Genomic DNA, 26,539 nt, shown 5'->3' with positions numbered 1-26,539 from the left:
GCGGCGTTCGCTTCACCTCGGCGTGCGGAACCCTCCTGCGGCATGGGGACACTTATTGAAAGCGATCCAGGTAAACTAGCTGCAGTCCGCCACCTAAACAACAGAACACATGCTTTGCATATTTGTCCCTACGACGGCCTCTCAAACAGCGCGAGACCTGCTACGATTTATCCTATGTGTGATATTGCTGACGGACATTTTACGTGGAACATCAAAACAAATCCCCACCACACAGCGAGAGCCTAGATACATTTGTATTAATTCACATATGAAAAAACAAATAAAACCAACTTAGCCGTGAGGTAAAACATTGATCTTGGCTTGTGGGCAACGGGTTATTTTCTTATGGACGCTCTTTTTCACAATGTCTAAATAATCAGTCTCAGTGTGACATCTGAGCTAGTAATATAATCCATGAAGGCTTAGGGAGAGACTGCATTGACTGCGCACACACACGTGCACCCTAACGGATTATGTCCCATCCCTAAACCAGGCTGACCTCTGACCTTAAGGGCCAAGGAAGACACATGTTAGGTGATAAGTGAAGCACAAGGCCTATTGTGCAGACAGTCTCTCTTCCCCGTTTATTGACTTCCTAAATGATCCATTATGGAGTGATTTACGAGGTTTACCGCCATACAGCCGGACACTTGTGAAGCTACTGGGTTGTTGTCTGCTCCGTTCAGCAGACATCTACACCAATAGGACCAAGCATTTGATTTATCAGAGAATGGACGGAAGCTTGCCTACATCACCTCCAGTGTTTGTTCAAAGCCAACAAAGGAGTTAGGAAGACATTATGAATGCAAGGTGTCACAGGAAGTGTAGGGACAAAACGTATACTCTGCGGGGGATACTAAAAAGTACAAAAAAAAAAAAGTGATAGACGGTTTATACATGGACTTTTAAGTGAAATAAAAGCTTTCAACGAATTTAAAGTTCAGGTACAATTTTGGCAGCAGCTTCACAGAAAAGCAGCTTGTCTCAATAATGACCTTGTCTTTTCTATGCTGGCTAATGATTCAAGGCCATTGTGCTGCTCTGGCTCTTTGATTTCTCAGGCCTGTCCTGTACACCATGACGAGCTTCTCAACTTGGGATCATCCCCGGAGCCAAAGTCGTTACGAAGCAGAACGTCTGGTGTTTGAAGCTCTGCCTCCCCCCCCCTTCCGACCTCTCGGCACGATGTAGTAACATATGAGCTCCCATGATGCTCGTCGACTCTCAGATATATTGCGAAAGAATGAAATGAAAAACAAAACATCTTGATTTTCCTTTAAGACCCTTAACCTTCTTGACAAATGTCATCTTCTTTAAAGGACGTCTGCATTCGGCATTACAAATCTAAATGCTAACAACTGTCACACGGCAAATTAAACAGAACCTTTGCTTAATTTTCAACTTGACACGTTTCGACACGAGCGCTAAAGGAGTTCACATTTAATAGTTTATCTCAAAGCAGGTATACTTCTTATAAAATGAGCTCATAAACTGATTACGCAGATCAGGGAAAGCAACACCAAACCACTATCCTTCTGTTCTGCCCCCCCCCGCCACGCTGTGATTTACTTTTGTTTGACAAACACAGCTCAGTTCAGACTGCAAGGCCTGTGTGCTAAACTAAAGCCTGCTAGAATAACAACATGAGATTACGTAGCTGCTCAGGTGCGGCGTATACCTTAAATTCAAGTCCACTGAAGCAAATCTCCTTTCAGATAGGTCAACACAATCACATAGCTGCATGGAGCAGTTAAAAGTCATCAGGAATTCCAGTCAGCTTAATAGAAATGGAAATAATGGTGGTTCAGCTTTGACATGATATATTTAAATATTTTTTTTAAAAGCACACTAAAATATAATGAGTGAAAATAAAGATTTTATTTTATTTTGGAGACCAATATACTTTCTTTGTATTTTCACATTGACCCCTTCCTCGCTATTCTCAGAGATAAATAAAAACATAATCAGTATATATACATCAGAACATACCAATACAACTTTGATAAGATGCTGCAGTTGGTCTAACTTGTAAAGACTGAACATGGAAATCAGTTGTGATCATGTATTCACCGGCATCTTCCGACCATGAAGACGATCCTTTATTTAATCTGTATCAAAAAGAATTGAAGTGCTTTAATTCTGCAGCTGTACAGCGCTAAGGAGTGAAACACGGACTCCTGAGTTTCACGTGGTTGTCAGTAGGTAGCTGTTCATAGCTCAACTGTAATGTCAGTACATGAGAAGCACAATCTATTTCCATATTGTATCAGCACACATGATTGTAATGTATGAATGTAGTATTGATCATAAATCTGTAAATCTTCTCAGAGCTCAGTGACTCAGCCTGTGTCTGTTCCCTCGTTGTAAACTGACCAGAGGCTGATTCGCTGGTCCTTTGATCCAGCAGCCAGGACTCTTTGTCTGGGGTCCCGGTGGTCAGAGAAAGCTACACTGAGCACCATGTCTGTGTGGTACTGTAGTACCGCCAGCGGCCGGAGCTTCTTCCAGCCAAAAACTCTTATCCGGTGGTCCCAACCTGCTGAAGCCAGAAGTTTACGATCCATGCGGATACACAGCTGGGAAACCCCGGGGTTGACCAGCGTCACGCAGTCCTGCAGCTGTAAGAAAGAAAGAGGAAAAATATCTGAACAGGTGACTGTGTGCTACTAAAACACAACTACAAAGGCATTCTCGTATGTATTCCAAGCCTCGTGCTTGTTTAAGGATGGGATGTAGCATTTTTTCCTAACTGTAAATGTAACACCAAATAACCCATTTTTCATGCAAATAGAGGCAAGAAAAAAAACAGACATACTTAATAGATCAGTAAGTCAATTAATCACTACCGTCTGGGAAAATGTGGCCAAGGCAAACACCGACAATGAGGGGGCTATCAGCTGATCTGATGACTGAGGTCCAAGTGTGAGGCTGGAGGTCTGTTGAACCTGGCTGCATACTCCTGGGACTCAATCATCATCCATAAAACATTAGGGCACGAGGGCCGCGAGTAAATCTCTCGGCGACCCATTATTTGTTTTGGAGTTAGGGAGGCGTATTCTGTAAGCGTGTTACCTGTGTCGCCGTTTGGAAGAAAGCGAGAGACCATCTCGCTGAAATGCTTGTTTGCAGAGACCGTGTTGCTTTAAGCACCTCTGATGAATTACATTCAGACTGAAAGGTCTGATCAGCGGAGAGAGACCTGATAAATACACTGCTGTAACATCTGCCTGCTAAAGATTAGCCACAGCCCCCTCTCCCTGTGATCAACAGCGTCCCACAGACTGTATCCATCTCTCTAAATGCGCAACATTCTGACAAATGAAAATGAATGGTGGCTAAGATGGTGCTCTGAAGGGCCCCGGTGTTGTGGGCATTCCTGGAGAAGCGAACGTGCTTTTCCTGAAGGGTAGAGATCTCCACCGGATCGCTATACGGGACCTAAACATCTGGCTGTGGGAGCTGAAATCAAACTGGACAGCGTAAAATTGACTTCATAAGTTGTGTCTAGGGAGACTAATGGTTTGGATGGGGAGGAGATGTTGGGAGAATTTATCCTGCTCCTGTTCTGGGCAGGAACCATCCGCAAGCTGCATGTGGAAGACATAAGCCAGGTACTCATAGCCCAAGTGGATAAAGTGGAATGCAAGGGAGAGAAGGAGCAGGGAGGAATGTCATTGATCATAACAGCAAGAAAAGCCAAGTTTAGAAGAGACAGTGATACCATTTCACTTTTTCTCTTTTGTTAGTCAAACCATCATTGCGAGGATGAAACCGTGTGGCCACTTCGCCCAACAGAGCCAAATACACAAATACAAAGCAAACTAAGGGGTGAAAGATTGTTCTGAGCTTTGTTATTACCTCAGGTATTTGGTATGCCCCTACCTCTGTCCATCTGGTTTGCATTAGAGTCCTGATAATGATGGGTTTAAGTGTCTGTTTTTGTTTGTTTTGCTTCCCATAGTTTGTGTCAGGAAAAGGCATTTGTTTCATTAAGGGGTCAATTGCAGGCAGTAAATGGCTAATGAAGTAGTGATGGTCATTCAGCAAGGCTGCTTGGTTAATTGTTTTTACTTTCTGTCTGAGAAAGTGGAGAGGAAAAAGTAGTAAAAAGAAAAAAAATGGCTGCCTTGTGCTATAATTTAGAATGAGTGATGCTCATGTGAAGCTCTGCCGGTTCCTGAGCTGCCGGCCATCAGTGTCGAGTCGCGAGGTGCTGGAGCTTGGACTGAAACATTCAGCTGACTGACTGAGAAGTAAAAGAGAAATAAAACTGTGAGATTCAATTAGCTGCCAATTTATCAATTCTAAACTTAAAGAAAAATCCAGGCCGGTTTTATTTTATTGCAATTAATTTTGTGCTGGCCTCACTTTGGGGTTAACTTTTAATTGCACTTTACCTGCTAATTTATCAGCAAATCACATCTTCCTGACAGGAAATGGGAGTTGCAGCCTAAAAGTCATATTAATTTTGATCATATAGATGATCTGCTTACACTTAGGACACTTTGGAGACCGGTGTTGTTGTTTTTTTCGATAATGATTGAAAAAACAACAGGATGATTAAAACATTTTGAGAAACATTTTGACTTCGGTATTTAGAACAAAGCCATGTACCCTGATTCCAGACTTTGATTCCAGACACTAAGCTAAGCAGCTGCTTTTTCGAAAAGACAACAATCTCCTAAATGTAAAAAAAAAAAAGGATCAAAACTCCTGCTGCTCAAATGAGATTTTTTTAAACTGTCTTCTACAAACAGTTAATTGATTGGATTTGGCTTTTTAAAAATATGACCTATTTATTTGGTCCATAAAAGTGGGCCAAATAAATAAAGCTGTGCTTCAACTGGCTCTGAGGCTGCAGATTAATTTGAATTAAAAAAACCTAAAAAATAGTTGCAGCCCTTGAATATATTATTTCTAAATGTCAGAAAAACTCTTTGCTCTTGGAACATAAGACTATTGTCTTTTCTAACTCGATGTTCTCCGGCAGCAGCATTGTTGCTTTTGCTGTCAGGCCACACCACATCTAACTGAAAATGCAGCTGACTTCAAGTGCTGCCATTAACCAGTCCTCAGTCTCTAATGAAACCCATTAGCTCTAACCGGGGAGTCTTGGCTTGCATTATTTCCACCCCATTTTTCCTCAGATTGCTTCCTTGCTATCTCATCACAGACAGAATCCATCTTTGGTCTTCATCATTCTTTTTTCTTGTTTTTTTTTCTTCCCTTTTTGGAAACACTCCTTCCTGGGCTGTGTTACAGCATGCAGATAAACACACACAACGGGGTTTGCTGTCTAAACGCCAGATTTCTCAGCTGTCAGGAGGCTACCAGCTCTGCTCAGCAGCTGGGCCTATGACAGATCCAACACAAACTAACACTTCAGGATCCTCTTTCGTAGCATCTCACCAGAGCGAGCTGACGTTCAAAGGGAGTGTCCACTTGGCAGGTTTCACTCGTGCTTTGCTTCACTTTTTCCCCCCTTCTTCTTCCCTCCTGTCTTTAACCTTGGTCTTGGCACCAATCTTGGTGTTCACACTGATCTACTGAAATGTCCCATCATCGCTCACTCACTCGAGTCTAGCGGCTGGAAGGGTTTTCACAGGTATATCTGACACACCCTGTCCCTGAATCACACTTGGCAGTGGGGAGATTACAGCCTTTTGTCACCTTGTCTGTTAGAGCTCGGCTCTGGCTGACAGGAGATGGATGTGTCAGGTGAGCAATCCCATTCAGAAAAGATAGGAGGAGGAGGAGGAAGGGTGATGCCCCATAAAAAGAGTGAAGATTTTTTATATTGCAGCACAGCTGAAGTTGGGCTTGATTTGATCGGATCCAAAAGCCAGGACTCGACACTGGCAGTTGCAGGAATTGTGGTTTCCCAAAGAAATTGTGCAGGTGACAACAGGGGATATTTTTATATTGCTGTGTATGTGAGGAGCAGGATGTCCACCTGTAGAGAACTGTCATCAGCTCCAGCAACAGCTCACTGTCAGACACGCTTGATTTACATTGCTAATCTTCCCCTGTCTATACCCCGTTTTCCCTTCTCCAGACTGCGACTGCTGTCTTTTTCCCTCTCCAGGAGAAACCCGTCACTGCACGTGCCAATGCAGGTGAGCATCCACCTAAATGAGCGTCCATCTGGTTTAACAGCTTGTAAGTCTCACGTCTTTATACAACATAGTCTCGACCCTGACAAATTCTCAAAAATGCACACTGCACCAGAGCAGAGGGGGAAAAATGCTATGAAATGATATCAGGCTTTCCAGGTCAAGCAGAAGATAAAGGCCTCTGGAAGCCATGTGAAATACATTAACCTCCATTCCTGAGGCTATCTGTCTTTATCTGGCCTTGATAAGCTCACTTCACAGCCTTTCAGCTTCACTAAATCATAACTGCGCTGCATTGTGTCACATTCAGTTTCCCCACCGTTTCACCAAAAAAAAGGAGAAAAAAAAGCATCCAGCCAGCTCTGCTGCACTGGACTGTATCGCAGGGGTAATTTGTGGGAAGTGGGATGCTGTGGCACTTACAGCCTCCTCAGCCTTTATTGCAGCCTCCCACTGTGAACTACTGTTCCCTTTACTGCAGATGTGTTTTTTGTTTGGTTAAGGGGCCTCTCAGGTTTTGATATTTTTATTACCTCTCAAGGGTCATCAGTCAGGACCCCGGGCCAGGGTCCACCAACCGGCAGGTCCCCCCTGCCTGCCTGCTATGGCCACACAAAAATACTTTTGTGGGAAGAACTGAGGATAGCTGTCTGGACGTCACACTGAGCTGCACTTCAGAATAATTTAAAAGCCCCCGTTGGATCCTTTCCCTCTCCTTGTGCTTTCTGCCTGTCATACTCATCCTGGATTACACGCTGAATCAATATTTTGTTGCTCGAGCAAAATAAAGCAAATAAACCCCTCTCGTCCTCCTTTCGATTGAATCAAATCCTTCGCGGTGTTTTCCTAGACACATATTTAGGGGTGAAAAAAAATGGAGCTTTGCAAATATTTCTAATTCAAGCATTCATTTGTAAAAAGCCTCGGAAAGAATAATACCGCTTTCACTGTGCAGGAGTGTACTATATCAGCCTCAGGTTCCCCTTGGCTCGGATTCACGGGGGTTGGCTGAAAAATAGGAGCATTCCCTTTTGCTCATGAAATCAAGAGAAAATACAGCTTCAAATGAGGCGTTAAGTCTCGGAGGCGTTGGTTGTTATGTAAAATGAATTATGGTACAAGCTGATATGATCTCTTTTGGTGTTAGTGCAGATGCACTGGCATGGAATTTATTGTATAGACAGGACATATGTTTGAGAGTCTGTCTGTGTTTTAACAGAATTATGGTAAGACGAATGTTGTATGCTAAATGAATTAAGTATGCCTTGATTTTCCTCTTTTTAAAACCAGAAAATGACACACATTTTTCTTCCCAGCTGTAATCAACGGTGACGTGAGCATATCGAGGTCTAGTATGCGATTGTGTATCAATGTTCATGTGGGTGGTAAGACTCTGGAGTGACAGCCCCAGCTTGGCCCTTGGCCTCCAGCTCTGCCAATGCTGTGTAACCAGCAGCTGATTTATGGCCCCTGGAGCCCTGCTGAGCCTCTTCCTCTTTGGCCCCTGATGTTTTCCAAGCAAGCCCAGAGAAAGGTAACACTCCTCTGCTGCTGTCTCCTCCAGTTCCTTTTTATACTATTTCTAGGGACTCTCATGTTAAACAATTAGTTAGCAGGTCAGCTTATTTGGGGTCTTAGCTAGGGACGCTTCAGTAACCAATATGAATTAGCATGACCAGCTCAACAAAGGTAGTTGTATCCTTTGGAATAGTTTTATTTATTATTAGTCCTTTATTTATCCAGGTAAAAAAATCTCATTGAGATTAAAAAGCTCAACTTCAAGAGAGACCTGGCATCATGTCTAAAATACCTTCAGTACTTAACCCTAATTTGGCAGAATTGTTAGTATTATTTGATATAAAGGAAAGTACATAGTGACCAAACTGAAACATCCGAACAGAAAAAAACAGCTAAAATCAAGCACAAATCAATTTAAGTCACAAATACTTAATACAGCTAGCTAAAAGCAATGATTAAAGCTATGTTTTTCTAAGTTATCACTGCGGATTAGAGGTTACTGCAGGTGTATCACAACAAACAAATTCACATTTTCATAGTTTGAGAGTGACTGACCAGTCAGATCAAACGCTCTGTCCTCTACTGACCTGCAGGTTGCTCTGTCCATCCAGCCTCCAGGAGGAGAGCGTCTTCTCAGAGGAGCCCGATACGCCCCTCAGACTTGTGGTGTCAAAGGTCAGGCACATGACAGGCTCAGGGTGGGCTTTGACTTGGCTCAACTTGGACCTCTGGGTTACGTCCCACAGCAACACAGAGCCATTCTCGTATCCAGCTAACAGGAGAGGCCCAGAGCCCGAGTCTGGCTGAAGAGAGGAAGGAGAAGGGACAGCAAGATGGAGAAGAGGGGACAGAAAGTGAAGCATGAGTTAAGATGTGAGATGAGAGCTGTGTCGTAAAAAACAAAAAACACGGAAACCACTGCGCAATGCTGGAAACTGAGAGGAGCAGAGGTTATCATCCTGGAAGCTCCCGCTGACACTCAGAGAAACGCTCCATTCGTCAGCTTGCTGCTCTCTCTTTCCAGCACTCCATTACACCACTCCTCACTTTGCTCCTCATCTATATTACTAAGCCACAGACATCAAGCATGCACAGATAGAATACTGCATCAGGTAGTGAAATAAAGCAAAACGCTGAAAAAATGCTGCTTTTCTCGACATGTAGCTGAGATTTTGTGTTCATGTCTTCCTGACTATCTCCTCATTATGCAATGTTCTGGTTTTTCTCCACTTTAATGTGTTCATGTTTTATTATTTTATTCTATTTTGATCATTTTTGCTACCAATATAACTCCTCTGCAAAAAATACTCTCAAACTGCATACTCGCGATCTAAAAAGAATAAATAAATCGAACTTTCGTACAAACCCGACACATATAATCTGGCTTCACATCCATTTCATTTCCGGACGTTCCAGATCCAGCTTGAATGTTTACAACTGGCAAATCCATCAGAGTAAATCTTTCAAATCACATGAAATGAAATGAAACCAAGTGTGCAAACAGGCATCAGACAAAATAAAAAAGAATCTTCTGTGAAATATATAGAGCAATCTATGGTGACCATAAAATAGAGTTGCATGCATATTAATGGGGCAAAGTCAGCAGTGTAACATTTGAAAAGAATAATAAAGCTGTGCCTTCCCACTGTTGTGAGTCCACAGATAACCTCTGAGTGCTCGCTTCCTCTACAGCAGTATAATCAAGCCGGCTCAGAGGCTGTGTGGAGGTGTAGCTGAGCTTGTAAATTATGTCTGTGGACAAGCGCATAAAGGTGGGCTGGTGAAAAGTAGCTGCCTTATATAGGCACTGCTGGAGGCGAGATGTGAAGGACGAGGGAGGGACACCTGGTGAGATTTTCCCATCATCCCGCTTCCTGAAAATCACATTTTTTCCATAAAAATACAAAACACTGTAGTCCGTTCTACCGTAAATACGTTCCTTAAAACGCCCTAATGTGGCCTGAAGAAACAGATATGTACGTATATCCTAACTCATGCCTTTACTTTAAAATACCGCCAGGCCTCCAGAAATAGCACAGTGCCATGCGGAAGGTAGGAGGGTAAGAAATTTTTTCCATATGTGCAAGGAGGCCGTGTCTGCCATTTTTTCCCTACTCATGTCCAAGTCCTCTTCTCACTTAACGCCCTATATTTCTCTTCTTGCAGCTTTAAACAAATTATAGACAGAGTCGTGTATTCCTTCCAAACACATCAGCGAGGACGAACACTAAGGGATTATGAAAACAAATAAAAACACGTGAAAATCAGTGGCCCCTGCTTGCCGGCAGGGACCGGGCTAAGCGTTCCAGGCTAGGGGCCCACCGTTTCACTTAAGTGTAGGACTTTGCTGATTGATGATGTCATGGGTCAGAGGTCGGGGAACCCTGGGTAGACATGTAATTCATTATATCCTCCACAGGCCTTTCTACAAGAGGGCTCTCTGCTGGAGTGGGGCTGGGGCTCAGGGAGAAGATTCATCACCAAAGAGCAGCTGGAAAGATGGATGGAAGCTGGCTGGAGATGCAGGACCAACGGAGGAGACTTCTCTGTGTCGTCTCCAGGATGGCAATGTCATGTGACTTTCAGCCATGTTTTCATAGCTGTATTTATGTAGCGTATTAGCACGTAATTAGAGACTGATTCATTTTATTTTTTTTCCGTTTGTTTTAGTGCACAGGACACTCGCTGAGTAGAAAGAGCAAGTAGGAATGGGACACAAAATGATCTTGGTTTATGAGATTTGCAAAACCAGTTGCATCCCAACTGTTTTAGTCTTGGAGTTTTATTAAGACTTCTAGTGAGATATACATGCTGTAAGGTGGTGTAGCTGTGTCCTGTTTGACAATTAACACTCTGAGCGCTTTTGTACTGAATATATTAAGTATATTATATTTTATTAATATTCATTTATTCGTTTCCTTCCTTCTCTTGTCTGCTGAAACAGTGTTTAATGTTTAAAATCCACCTGCCGCTGAAGCATTAGAAACTACAACTATGACGTGCACAGGTACATCATATTGGTCAACATAATCAACATACATAATACTTATGTTATACATATAACATATTATGTAAGGCAATATAAATATTTACACAGTTTTCTAAAACTCATCACCAAATTGCTTGCTTTAGGTAACCATCAATTTTGAAATGATTGTTTTTAAAGAAAGCTGCAAAACCTTAAATTTCACAATCAGACAGAATGTTTCCGCTTCTCAATTTTACCATGTCAAACAGAGTGAAAAGCATTTCATAATTCTCCTATAACCCTCTTTTCCTCTTTTTAAGTTTTTTCTATTTTCCTCCAGAATACATATCCAGACATCTTTACAGAAAAGTTTAACGACTGTTATAGAGGTCATTACATTTTCTAACTAAGAGCTTTATTCACAAATGTGAGCAGATTAAATCACAGTTCTGAGAAAGTTCCTCTTTCTCAGGAAAAAAGTGCAGTTGCAGCCCTGAAGCACTTCAGTTCGATCTCTGGTCACGAATATTTTTTTTTGATGATTTGCACATCATAAAATCAAAAAAACATTTGTACTTATTATTTTTGTGTAATGCCTCAGTTTACACCAGGGATGTCAAACTACTTTTAGAAACATAAAGCATGTGCAGCTCACTTTGATGTGGGCGAGATGAGTGAAACTCACTTTCAGTGTAAAAACATTTAACTTCACATTTAATCCCTGACATATTTTATTATAAGATAAAGAAGTGCAACTTTATCAGGACATCTCAGGTCACTGCCCAGACTGTCTCATATTTATAAAACAAAGTTTTTGATGAAAAAAAAATTTAAACAAAATTTCTATTGTACATGGTGAAAAACTGTCATTAAATTGTTTACCTAACTACTTTGTTGTAATATAAATGGCTGTGTGTGGAATCCTTATCAACAGGAATAGCTGTCAAATTTATGAATATACAGTAAAAAAGTCCAAACCTTTATGCCCTCCGTCGTATTTTCTAAACATCTCCAGTGGGCCGGGTTCGGGTCTTTGCTGGCCCGGTGCTGACCCCGGGCCTTAAATTTGATACAACTGGTTAAGACAAACAGAAGAATGCAACTTCCACTGTAACTGCCATTTAGCTTTTGTGTTCAATATTAAAATTAGTCATGTTCATTTTTTCAGAAAAGTTAAAGTAAATAGTGGTAATCTACAGGGGCAGATTGTCACAAAGCAGGGCCATAAACATCACAGACTTTACTGACAGCAACTAATATGTGCCATTTATTGGTGATGTTCTGTACTGTTTGTCCTTGTTTATTATAAGGTATGCAAATGGTCAGTGGTACTTGGATAGCACTTTTCAACTCTTACTGATCACTCAAAGTGCTACTTACACTACAGGCCACTTTCACCCATGTCTTAAACATTTTCTACCCACACACTCACCCACCAACAATGCATCACGAACAATTTGGGGTGCAGACTGGAGAATCCGCTATGATCCCAGGACCACAGCCATCATACATGAGAATTTTTATATTAACCTATATTATATAGTTTTATAGGCGTATAGGTTTTTCTGTATTTTTTGCCAAGGACAATGTAAAGGAGTCATTTACACTAACAATCTACTCTCTATTCAGCTGTGCACTGTTGCTTTCACAAAGTAAAAACATAACAAGATAACTGGAGAAAAATGGCATCATGAAGCTAATAAATTTTCGGTGTCGTTTCCTTGTGTTGTGATTCCGGCCTAAATCACGAACAACCCTCAGACCAGTTTGTTTGCTGATGTGGCCACCACAGGCCTCGGGCAGACACTGCTTCAACATAAGGAACCAATCGCCTCCTTCGCTTTTCGTCCCGGTCTCACCATGATGTCATGGCCACGAGGCTGCAAGGTGATGAGCTGAGAGTGATGGATATCTGTATAGGAACATTTCCTTTCCCCCCGCCAGCCTCTGTTCACATTAAAAGCCTTGCACATCATATATCACTACTGTCCCCCTGGCCAAGCCTGACATCGGCACACAAGTCAAACCCACATGTGGAGGCGCTTTCCTCCTCCTCCACTCGCCATCGTTCATGGCTTCCTAGCCGATCAGATGCAGAAAACCCTGATAATAAGCTCTGTCACCTTTATGTCATAGCCCACTAAGGGCTAGGTGGGATTTTAATGGAGTGAATTGTGGCTAAATTTGGAAGAAAGCGCTGCTTAAGACTTAATCGTTTCCATAAACTCCTGCAGAGAGGTCTTAAAGGCTGACAATAAATCTGTTGGTGAGTCTGCCTTAAAAATAAAAGGAGGATAATCGCTTCTCGTCTCAGCAGTGGGAAGAAAAGAGGGAGGGGTGGCGAGTGCGAAGACAGAGAGAAGAGATAATTGGCAGTGGCTTCTTCCTGGAGTGTGTGTGATAGGGAGAGTCAGGGTGGAGAGATGGGGATACAGTTGGGTCCATATATATTTGGACAGAGATGACTTTTTTTTACTTGTTTGGTTCTGTATGTTACCACAATGAATATTAAATTAAACAACTCAAATGCAGTTAAAGTTCAGCTTTAATTCAGCGGGTTAAATATAAAGTTTGCATAAAAATGTGAGGAACTAACAGATTTTTTTTTAAACACGAGCCCTTATTTTCAGAGGATCAGAAGTAGTTGGACAAATTCAATAACTGACAATAAAAATCTTATTTCTAATACTTGGTTGAAAAAGCTTTGATGGCAATGACAGCCTGAAGTCTTGAACCCATCCACATCACCAGATGCTGGGTCTTCAACAAAACTAAAGAAAATTCAAGAATATTCCACTACTTTGCTTCAATAAACTCCTGGGTTGCTTTGGTTGTATGTTTTGGGTCATTTTCCATCTGTATTATGAAACACTGACAATCAATTTGACTGCATGTAGCTGGATCTGAGCAGACAGTATGTCTCTAAACGCCTCAGAATTCATTCGGCTGCTTCTGTCCTGTGTCATATCATCAACAAACATTAGTGTCCAAGCCATCACGCTGCCTCCGCCGTGTTTTACAGTTGATGTGGTACACTTTGGATCATGAGCTGTTCCACGCCTTCTCCATACTTTTTTCTTGCCATCACTCTGGTAGAGGATAATCTTGGTTTCATCTGTCCAGAGAAGATTTTTCCAGAACTCTGCTGGCTTTTTTGTTCCAATCTAGCCTTTCTACTCTTGAGGCTTATGAGTGACTTGCCTCCTGGAGAGTCTTGTTCACTTGTTTGGCTGTTGTGAAGGGATCTCTCATCACCATGGAATTTATTCTGCGATCATCCACCACGCATGTCTTCCATGGACGTCCAGGTCGTTTTGCGCTGCTGAGTTCACCAGTGCTTCCTTTCTTTCTGTACCAAATTGTAGGTTTTCCCGCTCCTAATATTGTAGCAATTTCTCAGATGTTTTTTTTTCTGTTTTGGCAGCTTAAGGTTGGCTTGTTTTATTTGCATAGAGAGCTCCTTTGACCGCATGTTGTCTGTTCACAGCAAAATCTTCCAAATGCAAGCACCATACCGCAAATCAACTCCAGACCTTTTATCTGCTTACTTGATAATGATATAAGGAAGGAATTACCCACACCTGCCTGTGAAATAGCCTTTGAGACAATGGCTGTCCAATTACTTTTGGTCCCTTTAAAAGAAGATGGCAGATATTAAGGAGCTGAAACTCCTAAACCCTTCACCCAATTTGAACGTGGGTACCCTCAGTAAACAGGTAAAAAAAACAAAACTGTCAGCGTCCAAATATATAAGGACCTAACTGTAGCTGTTTCAGCTGTTGCTTCCTGCTGTGTCAGGTTAAGGAGGCAGTAGGCAGCATTTGAGCATTTAATGCGAAAGGCAGGATAACGTTTGTATTTTTTTCTTCTCGTGACTGAGAAAAGACCTGCCATTGTGTGTTTGATAGTGAGTGAAAGAAGGGGTTGTATGCATTCACAGATGCACACAGACAGGGCCGGGTTTTCAGTCTTTTCTTGCGCTCGGAAACTCTTGAGTCACTCAGTCAGTGTAACAGATGAACATGCTTTGAAAGGAATCGGCCTGAAATGATTTACAATCACCTGGGCCCTTCGGCTTTGAAGTCAGACAGCTGCCTGTGCTGTATTACAAAGATATTATATAATTTATAATGATATAATTGATCATTATGTTTTCTGGCACTCAACGCTCAGCCAGCTTTGGTTCATAAATCAGATGATGAAAGGTGGGTGCAACAGTGAAATCAAAGACAAACAAGAAAAAACACAAACATGCTGTCAGCAGGCACCGAGACTCTTTTCTCTACAACATCACAAACAATGTCACCTTTATAGGCTTTGCTTTTGACTTATTAACTCTAATTAGTATTACAGGGATGCTGGGCTAAGTGTGCACAGGCCAGCAGCTTGCCTCACTCTGGGGTTCAAGATGATAAGCTGTGTTTTGATTTCTGTTGCCTGTAAACTGCACAGCTCATTAAATTTATGCAAACCATCCACAGCCTTGCATCAAAACCCCCCATTCAGTCCCTCCCTGCAGCCCCAAAACCCGGAGAGTTAATAATTAACCATAAAAATAATTACAGGGTTGCGTTAATGGCTGGAAAATAAAACTTTCAACGGCAATCACAAAACAGAAAGCTGTAACTTCTTTTGCCCAGATCAGATTGGATGTACAGCTGCAGGCTGATATATGGCTGTGAACCCCCGGCCTTTCCAAACACTCTAATTACAGTGTTGGGACTCGCTGCCAGCTGAGAAGAAACGCTTGGAAAAAATGATGCAGGACGAGTTGTCGAGCTGTAAATCACGAGCCGCATCTCACGTGTGTGTTTTTTGTTTACTTTAGCGACTTGTCGTGGGCCGCTGTCCAATCAGAATGAAGCAGGTATGTACGGATGTGTGAGCTTTTATTAACAGTCATGAAACAAAAGGTACATCGTTCTCTGGCTGTCAGTGTGATTTTCTTTGTTTGGATAGTGTGACTGATCATATTGTGAATTTCCTTATTTTCTGTTATGTTTCACTGGTGGCTCCTAATTAGACCTGTGCAAAATGTTCGAAAAGACATTTTAGACAGTTTTGTACTAGACGATATCTAAGAAACACATCTCTGCATGTGAGCACAGAAGCTCCACCATATTTTAGTTGAAATGTATATATTTATATGAGGGGCAACCAATCAGAAGAAAGTTGTCCTGAAGGGAGGAAATAGAAATAAAATAGCTCCAAAGATAAATCAGAATAATTTTGACCTATGACTCACGCAAATGTCAAAAAAGATGGGGGGCTGTAAATGAGCGGCATAGGGCCCTTTCTGAGTGTATCTGTGCATTTCTCAGTGTGTGCTGGTAATGGTGCAGAAAAATAGAGTAACAGACAATTAATTAAAACATTAATTAAAACAACTCAACAATATCTTTGAAAAAAACACTTTAAACTGATGCTTACCTGCCACAGTTTTAGACACATGACCATCCCCAGCTTTTCTTCTGGCACAAGGGTGCAGACTGCAGTCTTACTGGGCAGCTCGATAATCTTGATCTGTGGAGAACACGTGACAATTACAGGTTAAAACTGAAAGGATACCATTACATTGCAAAGAAAAGGATAATGATGGATTTTTTTCCTGCACAAAATGTGGTGTCTCGCCATCTTGCAGCTATTGAGATATTTAAGGGGGTCAAGATAAAAAGGCCGGGGGTCACCAGAATCAGTAGCACACATCCCAAGAGAACAATGGATTTCTGTACAAAATTTCATGGCAATCTATCAGCGTTAAAATGCTTTCATCCCAATCAAGGTCGCGTTCCTGCCAAACAGGACTGCTATCTCTCACCCCAAAAGCAAAAAATGGCAGCGTATGTGTTTTCATTCATCTGTTTTCATTACTGGCACAAAATTATATATACACACAAGTTCTAATTGCCAAGTTGGAATTTGTCTGTCTTCTGCATTCAAGTAACAAACCTGCAACCCAAATCCATACTTGCTTTTTCAGGACCTCCACGGATCCAAGTCCCTCCAACCAGCAGTACAGTGTCATCCATCAGCGCAGAGCAGCCGCCTCACTGTCTATAATAAATCCTGCTAAAGGCTCACCCTGCGACCTGAGTGGTGTTTTCCTGCACACATTGGCACTGATTCTGATAAAAAATACACAGACTAATGATGATGTGTGTGCGTGCACGTGCGAGTGTGTGTACCCACACATCCTGACCAAAGTTCATTCCTTCGACTTTCTCCACGCGGATGATATACACTGCTCATATTCATTCTCATTAGGCCTCAGATTAAACAGCCCTTAAAGGAAGCGATCTGTATTTTAGCGCTAAGCCACATCTGTCCTGCATGTTTACCTCTGCGTGCCTGACAAAGAGGGCCTTTAAGGACTTCTCTGTGCCTCAGGTGATCACTGTTCTTGTGTGGCATCACACTGCCCATAAATAAAACACCCACGCTATTAATTAATGTTTCTCCCGTGGCAGCAAAGCTGCTGGCAGGAATCTCACTGTGAGCAGTAAACAATAAAACCACGTGAAATAGCTTCAGATGGAAACTGCTGCCTGTCTCGGTTACATATCTAAATATCGCCCCGTATTTTGCCCGAGGCGCTGAATCATGCCATTGTGAATGCTCTGTGGCAAGTGCCTCAGTATTGTTCCTTAAGGTAATTCATTAATGGGTGTGTTTTTACTTGCAGATGCATGATAGGGATCTGACTTGGTCAGTTATGTCTGTGGAATGGGGTGGAGAGCCCAAAATGGAGTGTGGCCTGTTTTGGTCTGCCGTTTATGGGTCTGTAGGTGTGTCTCTGTCTGTGTCTGTTGGGACAATGGCATTATTGAGGTGCTGGGAGTCACAGGCGCCCTGATGCCTGGCCCACTGGACCGAGGTTAGCAGAGGCACGTTTGACTGGATCAGGTGACCGCTCCTTCCCTTTCAAGTGTAGCTCTGCCACAGAAGAGCACGTAACATGAATCTGGAGGCAATAAAAGATGGCTGAATAGCTGGCTGCCCCATCCTGCCTCACCACTCAGACACTGGCTCCACACAAAACCAAACAGGCGTGTGGGTGTAGAAAATTAACCTCAAGACAGACAAAACTGTGATTTCATTCCACCATCAGGACTGGGCTGGGATTCTTTTCTCTTTAAGCCACCATTCAAAGACAAAAATGTAAACAGCTACTTTGACTTGTAAGCAGGAACATGCTCATTACTTACTGTAAAGCACAATTAAAACTGCGCTTTGCTTTCTTAGGAATTCTCAAAGCCATGTGTTTTAGACAAAAGCATTCAGGTAAAAGAATGTTACTAACCACAACCACAATTAACCAACATTTAGCTGGTGGTCAGTACTAAGATCCTGACCTTCAAACGTGCACACTGATGCATAAAATCAAGGTTTGCTAATGATGCCATTCAGATCACAGTTTGACAGTTTCTGGCTGCAGAGGGCAGCCAGAAACTGTCATGTTGACACTACCTGAATGGATTCAATACGCTTATGGATCACATCAAATGCAAAACATCGGTGGAAAGATGACAGAACTTGCAACAAAAACAACTTTGAGGAACACAATTTTCCGAGAGCACACTTACGGTATCAAAACCCACAAATATGTGTGAATTCCATTGAGTTAAACAGCAACAGCAAGTCTGGTCAGGTTTATACAGGATGTGTTTTTACACTCAACTCAGACGGTTTAAACCAATTAAGCTGCTCACCCAAAAAGCCGAGCTATTTATATGCTAACGAAATCCTTCCATGTCAGTTGAAAATGAAACGGAGCATCAAGTTACTCATCAAATGGGAATTTAATTGAATGCGGACGGATGCAGTCGAATCTGCAGTGTCAGAAGTAACACTTTGCATTTTTCAGTAAGCATTAAACAACTGACTTCAGTAATTACATTACAGATACAATTATGTTGTTATTTTCATTGCAATCGGTCTTCAGTTCTATGTAACAACCAAACATGCTTCTTTCTTCCTGAGACCTTGTGCCACAATCAGCTGACTTGTGTTTGTCTGCAAATTGAGTCAAAGGCAGAAAGAGCCACAAATTAAAGCTGAGCATTTGCTGACCCCAGCCTGGCAGCCAGAGCCTGAACTTCAGCAGGTGATCTACCTGTTCATGTTTCTGAAGTAGAATCGCTGTTGTGGTCGCTTTGAGGTCTCTTTGGGCTGGCTTTCATCTTTGCTTTGTGTTCATACATAAAAACTAAAAGAAAGACTGAATGTGTTTCCTTGTTAGGACAGGGAGTTGTGTTATTGTGTGGGACTGGCCATTATGTGATGGTGCACTTCAGGTCATTTTACGGAGTAACAAGAAAATAATGCAACGAATAATTTAATGCATTACTTTCTCTGGCAAGTAATTAATCAACATACTCCATTACTTTTAAGAAAAGTAACAAGTAATAGTTAGTATAATACTTATATAACACTCAATGTAATGTAATCAGACTTGCATTCCTGTGAAAATGTGTGGCAAACATTTCTAGATATTATAATAAAAAGTTGTCACACTCACTAATAGAAACTCCTCTACCTCAAGAAAAAGATTCCATTTTTAACTTAATTACATTATATCTATAATAGGAACCTTTAAGCTTTCCCTTGTTTTCCCTCATGTCTATACAGTTACAATAGCAGATGCTCATATTAAACATAGCTGAAGTTTCAAATAATGAGTTCAGCATAAGTACAGCTAATCCCTGTGAGCCAACAGCTCAGGCTTCAGACAGTTTTGTCTACTCTTGGTTCTGTATCATATTATATGGTAAGACATCAGTGAAAGCGGATGTTCTTAATATAGTTCTCTCAAGTTCACACCTGTTGTTCAAACTTTTTATTCACAAGGCTCGGACAGTAAGAAGTAAAAAGAAGCAAAGGAGCTAAAATGTCTCATTTTAGACTAAGAATGGACTGAAGGAATTCCAAGGCTTAGTATAGGACAAGTATCATCTGGATCTATGGATCATGAAAAGTAACTCTTGTGGAGACCAGGAATAAAAATATTGAACTGGAAACAGATTCCCTTTAGGTTGAGAGATTTAGCATATGCCAGCATGTGCTGATAAAGAGGCGGGGATGAACATGGATTGTAAAGACAATTGAATGTTGACACTGCTGATGTCTAACCTCCTCCGTCTGCTCCCCAGCGTAGGCCAGAAGGTAATTTGCAGGGCTCATCTCTACAAGGGAGCACTGACAGTATCCAACACTGCCAGTCCGCACAGACTCCACCAGCTCACTGCGACCTTCACTCACGTCCCACCAGCAGACCTGCATGTCCCGGCCCTGACTGCGCCACCAATAGGAAGAGCGAAACCAGAGCTGAAAATCTGCAGTTATTCACTATTATATACTTTTTAAAATCAAACAGTTTGCATAGAATTAAACCACAACTGACATACTAACAATATTTCTTATTCACAAATCCTTGCTAAGAAAATAAAGGTAAGAACCAGACAGCTGAGAGAGGTTTACCTGATGAGTGCATCTGCTGACTGCAGTGTGCTGACCCAGATGACAGAGTTACCAGAGTGAGCTTCTATGATCTTCTCTGCCCTCCTGCTGTTCAGGTTCCAGATATGTATGGCACCCTTTCCTGACCTGCAAAAACAAGGATGCCGCTTTGTAAAGGATCTTTAATGATCATCACGTACATAGAACCTTACACTAAACTGGTTCTGCTTTACAGTAGCTACAAAAATGGTAAGATTTACTCTTGTTCAAAGAAACTAACATTCAAAAATATGAAGGAGCAAATCGTGGCTCACCCAGAGAACAGGAGGGGAGTGCCCTCTCCTTGGCAGCTAAAGTGAAGTGTGTTAAGGGGTCCGCCCGCCCCCCTCAGGGTGTAAATGGGGGATGGAGAAGGACGAGACATCCTTTGGTCAAGCAATCAAAGCGTGGCAGAAAGAAGGCTGAAAACTAGCGCCGCTGCGGTCACTGTAAAAGAAAAACATGAACATGAAATCTGAATGTAGCACGTGACAGTAGTGTATTCTGAGGCTGATGGCAATAAAATGCTTACAGTCCACACTGGGTTGCTCCACAAATACCTCTCAGAGACTGCACAACGTCTGATAAACGTATTTTATGCAAAACAGGATAATTGGACACATTTTAGATGAACAAAATAGAAATGAAGTGCACACCTAATATGTCAAATAAGCAAAAACCTTTTATGCACAAACACTGAGCACGGGCCTCCTTGAGGTGCTTCACCCTTTCTCTTCCACACAGCAGACAGATGTTTTATACACTGTCTGTATTTTCTCCATTGTTAGTAGCTACAGACCCTGTGGCTCTCTTTCGGTCTTCCTCCTTCTAGTCTGCGTGAAAACACCTCTCTTACTCAATATGTCATATATCACCACTTCTGACAGCTGAATTACTGTAAACACAGAGAGCTGAGCTTCTCATTCCTCTTGATCTACAGCCGTTGTCCCAGAGGCAGAGGTAACAGCTCGGGCTTAAGTTGTTTGTAGGCTGGGTAGCTGAGGAAACCAACCTGACCACAGGCATGCTGCAAGGAAATGATGCTTCAACACTGAACAATCACATGTGAATGGCTGATATCACAGCTAATAAAATGCTATCTATGTTTAAAATCATGGTGTCAAACTACATGAAAAGACACTTGCCAACACAAAACTTAAGGATGCGCCAAATGGGCTATTATTAGTATTTATGTTTTGCACAGGCATGTGGCCCACGTATATGTAAATGGTAATTGGTAGTTCTTATAAAAGTGCTTTTTCTACCCATTCACACACATTCATATAAGCACTTTTTTCTATGCTTTTTCTACCTAAGTGCTTTCTGTCTCCAATAGATGCATCGGAGAGCAATCAGCACTACAGCCACCCCTGTAAGCTTACAGGCATTCCCATCCAAGTACTAACCAGGCCCAAACTTGCTTAGCTATTCCCACATTTCTCTGCCTTAATTTATTCAGTATTTGTTGTGATTCGTTCCTCCATTTTTTAAGTAAAACAAAAAGATCATCATTAACAAGTTAACTGCTTTTCATCATCACCTTTGAACTGGGTTCAGAGAAGTGTATCTTTCCCCTTGGCAAATCTGAGATGATCAAATGAGAAGCTTTGGATGAGGTGACACAGAATTACCTTTTTCAGCCAGTGTAAAAGCGATATGACATAACAGGTAAAAATCAGCCACTGACATTATCTATCCACCTATCAGCTGATATGTCCCACTTGTGTCCAGTATATTGATTGCAGTTAGTATAGGGAAGAACACAATGTTCTGCAAGAACACATTTACTCCAAATATGAACCAAGATATATAATAGTAAGAGTCACAGGCCCTGACAGAGCCCTGATTTCAGTTTCATAGAGTAAATCTGAGGATACACAATGAAAGAATGGAGTCTACCAAAATCTACAAAAAAGTAACATAAGTTCTCTATAATGCTTGGCTGCTACAGCAACTGATTAATGGCATTGTTTTCCAAAGCATCCCCACAGGTACCTAAAACTGGAAGCCTTATTCTCCTGCCCCGACTCACTCCCCTCCCCTACTTTTACTTATCATAACCCTTGCTCTCTGCAATCAGCAGACACTGAAACTGGAGCCCGAGGCATTCAGGAGCAGCTCATTTCAGGAGGTTAGTGGTTAAATTGTCCATGTGAATCTGTGAAGCGGAGCGACAGAGACCCCCGATCAACCTCCCTAATTAAGCACATAACAGTGTAGTCCCATGTTCTAACAATGACGGTTATTTCACCAGCTGTACTATTGATTAATATATAAAGCAGAAATTAAAAAAAAAAGCATCAGCTTTTTTACCCTGTAATTAAGTTGGTCTAATAAATTAATACATTTCAGAAAAAGTAGGAAATTTTCATTCATTAAAAAGAACTTTATGTGAATTAAGTGCTCAAAACTTTCTGAGCATAATTCCTGCAGGTGTCCTAACTTTTCACAATAACTTGCAAACCCTCTGTGTGTCTGACAGCAGTGTGGAACAAATGTTACTGATGCATTATTATGACAAAACTCAACTGCCTGAAAGGTACCTAACAAAGGCCGACAGACTGCTTGGTCATGCTACAACATCACACAAAGGCCTTGAGAAAAGAACAGGAGAGGACTCAAAGCCTGGCGGACTGGCACAGTATCCAGACTGAAACTCAGCTGGATCTGGAGCTGTACAGAACTGAAAGCACAGCAACCAATAAGTGCAAGACATTTGTGGAATCTCCAACGACAAGATTGAGACTGAAATTTGGAAATGTTTAAGATACTGACCATTAATGTCACACTTTTCTCGGAACTGAACCAACAGAAACGCCTTAAAGCAACAACTGTACAAACTTGTTTTGTATGGTATGAAGAAGATGGCAGCAGTGTTTTTATGGGTCTATCAGTGAAGCTGCTCCTCCTGTGAATGGGTGGGTAAGACTACATTCCTTAGTCCTGGGCCTGTGTGAGTGTGTGACAGGGGGGGGGCCTAACCCTGGTAACAGGTGGGTTATGCCTCCCTTATTGTCCTCTTCCAGTGTTGAGCTGCGAGTCACACTGAGACCTGAAACTGGCTGTTTTCATTGGCTTGCTGTTTCGACTCGCAGAACTTTCCACTGGCGGCTGCAGTTCGCCGTCACCTAAAAGACAACAGCCGGAGTCAGCGGCGGACACGCGCTTTGCAGGGGCTCGAGAACTGCAAAAATAAACGCACATCCAAAGGATGAGTATAATGGCCATTTTCCCCCAGCCACTACTTCCTCAGTGAGGTTTTCCAGGCGTCAGCATTTCCAGTCGCTGAACTGGCCCAACAATGGGCCTGCTGTTGCGGCTGCAAGCGAGTCAGCTACAAACCCAAACACAAACATGCAGGCAGCTCAGGAAGGGAGAGAAAGACACTGTAAACAAACAACATGGTGACTCGAAGTCACCAAAATGTATTTTCAAGAAGGAAGCAAAGCAAAGGGGGGGATCTGCCCTGGCATTTTTCAAGCCAGTAATTTTCACTTGTGAATGCACATCCGCTGTAGTGGTCGAGCTGCAGTAAAGCTGGCAGCAGGATCAGGTCAAAGAAATGCAGACGCAGGTCAAAGAACTCAAAATTTACTGGGTTGCTTTTTTTAATAAACATAAGAAACCTTCATAAGGTGAACTATAAGACAGGAAGACTCTCTGTGTGGCCATTGTTTTATTAAGCATGTTCACAATGAAAAAAACAATAGCTACACCTAATTAAACCTGTGTATCGTGCACAAGAATACTAAATCAGGGAGACTGATTAATACGCCTGAGCTGGTTTTAGGAGCCAGCGGGAAGAGGCAAGAGAGGACTGAGGCTCCTGCTGGCCCTGTAACAGATAAGACAGCTCTGGGTAATCTGACTCAAAGTCCACGGATAAAGGCAGTTTGTCTCTTCTTGGGCCGTCTGTCCACACCTACAGGGTAATTAGGCCTAATTATGAGAGAAAGGTCCGCTTCCCCTTCATGTTATTAAATGAGAGCCAGCCTCGTCCGCCAAGAATCTCTCAACACCAGCAAGGGGCTGGCGACCTTCAGATCAAACACAGCGACTATCTGTGCCCCCCTTTGACTGCACCACCGCCCATTACCCTCCTCAGCATCACTGCACATACGAAGAGGGAGGGGACACACAGGACAGTCGTTATGATATGGGGCATCAAAGTTTTTCTATTTTTTGTTTTTCCAGCAGAGTTGGAGGGGAGAGTCCTGCACATTCCTCGCTTGGTGCTGTATCACGTGATCGGACGCTACCCTCCCGAGCTCCTGAACTTGTGGGATTGTGCCATTCATAAATATAAAGAGCAGGCAGGGAAGGATATACTGATCACAGGGGTTGATGATGGGACCTTTTATAATGCCCCAGCTTCACAAGAGCCATTATGGAGCCATGGAATCCCAAGATCCCGTTCTGTGATATGAGCCTCATCAAATATGAGATCTGAGCTGCATGATGAAAACCCAAAGCAGATTACACATAGCTCAAAAGCTCCAGTCTAGATGTGCCCTCAATGAAAAACCTACTTTATGACCTATCAAACCAGTAATATTCCTTTTCTTAGCCAACAAAGTTCAAGAAAAAGCTTCCAGATTCTTCTAAGGCCACTACATCATACCTCAGCTATTAGTCATACTTCACTATTAGCTGTTTATCAAAGGCAATGCTCTTATCTGCTGCTTCCCTGCTTTTTCTGGTCATGATGGCATTTCCACCTCGTTTGTTGATCAGTGGGTGGTGAGCTGATTCTACAACCATTAGTCAGCCCTTCTTGCCTCAGCCCTCCCCCTTTCCAACTAATACAGGTCCTCCTGAGGAGGAAACCAATGTGCCAAATAGAGAGCGAGCTCCATTATAAACATGCAGCTAGAAAAACAGAATGGGAAGTGGCAAGGAAGACACACACCCTTTATTGTGTCTTGGTGGGGGTAATCTGGACTGGATAAACAGCCCAGCGTCAGATAGTGGCTGAAGTCAGACACAAGTGCACCAACACCCACTGTCAGTCACAGATCCAATGAGCGGGAAGAGGCAGCATTGTTCGCGTGAATGGCGTGAATGCTAAGCAGGGGCCACTGCAGATAAGGGCTCAATGCCCTGTGGGAGTCACTGATGCAGGCACTGATGGAGCACCATGTCAGAGGGTCCTGATTTAGGAGGTTCTGACTGTGGTCAACAGGTACCAAGAGCCTTATCTGTTTGCATTATCACCCATTTCCTCCATCAGGTCATTTGCCTGGGCACTAGAGGAAAAAGGCACACAAGAGGGTCGACAGCTCGAGGGTCATCATACATCAACGCACATTTTGAGTGTGATCACCTTCGGATATATGGGGATTATGCTGTCAACGCAGCAAATATAGGAAAACAAGTGCATTCTTATTGTGCTCTAATTCAAAAAAGACATCATGCATTGAGGGTTGGGGAACACAGGAAACAGCAAGTTGTTACACTTTGTCAGACTGCACATCCCCCACTCCTTCAGCTGTCAGTCAACTTCAGGGGCAGCGATGAGTGACTGAATGCACAAATCAATGGTGAAAAGTTTGACAACGGGATAACTAGTTGTAGGTGGTGAACGGCTCCTGGAGTTCAACCAGAACGGACTCTTAAATGTGACCGAGTAACAAAACACCATTTACAACACCTGTCCAGCACCTGTGCATTCCTCAAAGGCTGTATAGGCTCCATATTCATTGCTTTTCTAAAACAATAACTAACTTTATAACCTGTAAATACCAAAAAAGAATTTCATAGATGATATGTAATAGACACATATGCTCATTAAAAAGAATTGATTATAAAAATGTAATTTCTCCTTGACTTATTTCTCACACTCCATTCTTCAATAAATAAAACAAATGTATAAATATTTATATAAACCTCCCTCACAACTAATTCCAACACATGTCACGAGGAACATAAGCTGTAGCTATCACTACAAACTTCGCTCAAAAAAATAGTGCTTTTAAGTACCCTTCTGACCTACAGGAATGGTACACCGTGTATTTTATCCACAAGAGTGGATCCACAACAGAAATATAGCTCTCATGTTAATACAGCTCAGAGGGCAGATAAGAAGCTGCCCTCCACGCAGATGCTGGACTTCACATCCGGGATTTCCGTTATTCGTTATCTACTGAAGGAGATATGTTACACAAGCCTTTGTTAAAATCTAAAATACTGACTTTAAAAAAATGTTTGGAGGTGCTTTGGTTTCTCTCGCGCGATATTAGTAAGAAACAGGCTAACGTTAGCAACGTGGCTCGAAAATAGCCCTAATAAACATTTTTAGATGTCAGGAGTTATTGCTGGGTATAGTGAGTACACAGTTTATGAAAAGAAGTAGACGCTTTAATGAATATTGTTAAAATACCATTTGAGCGAGACACCGGTGTTTTCACTGCAGCTGTGGGAGAGGCGATACAAAGCATGCGCTGCA

At 42.2% G+C, this 26,539-nt stretch overlaps 1 protein-coding gene across 1 annotated transcript; it reads right to left on the bottom strand.

Annotated features, from left to right (window-relative positions):
- Positions 1-1,868: 1,868 nt before the first annotated feature.
- gnb1l (guanine nucleotide binding protein (G protein), beta polypeptide 1-like) lies at positions 1,869-26,539 on the bottom strand. The gene is made up of 7 exons (XM_005747750.1): positions 26,474-26,539; positions 20,370-20,541; positions 20,077-20,202; positions 19,729-19,891; positions 16,030-16,122; positions 8,219-8,434; positions 1,869-2,618 (listed from the first exon to the last, which is right to left on the bottom strand). The coding sequence occupies exons 2-7, from the start codon at positions 20,477-20,479 to the stop codon at positions 2,340-2,342; spliced, it is 987 nt and encodes a 328-aa protein (XP_005747807.1). The 5' UTR covers positions 20,480-20,541; positions 26,474-26,539; the 3' UTR covers positions 1,869-2,339.

Source organism: Pundamilia nyererei, unplaced genomic scaffold (assembly GCF_000239375.1).
Source record: "Pundamilia nyererei isolate P.nyererei 1_Seehausen unplaced genomic scaffold, PunNye1.0 scaffold00203, whole genome shotgun sequence".
Taxonomy (NCBI): Eukaryota; Metazoa; Chordata; class Actinopteri; order Cichliformes; family Cichlidae; genus Pundamilia; species Pundamilia nyererei.
This window is presented reverse-complemented; position numbering and strand designations above follow the sequence as displayed.

Coding starts and splice junctions, on each gene's coding strand:
- gnb1l (XM_005747750.1), bottom strand. CDS start 20,479: ATGTCTCGTCCTTCTCCATCCCCCATTTACACCCTGAGGGGGGCGGGC. Junction 20,203..20,369: donor ACTCCCCTCCTGTTCTCTGG/GTGAGCCACGAT, acceptor TTGTTTTTGCAG/GTCAGGAAAGGGTGCCATAC. Junction 8,435..16,029: donor TGTGTCTAAAACTGTGGCAG/GTAAGCATCAGT, acceptor TCCTCTCTTCAG/CCAGACTCGGGCTCTGGGCC.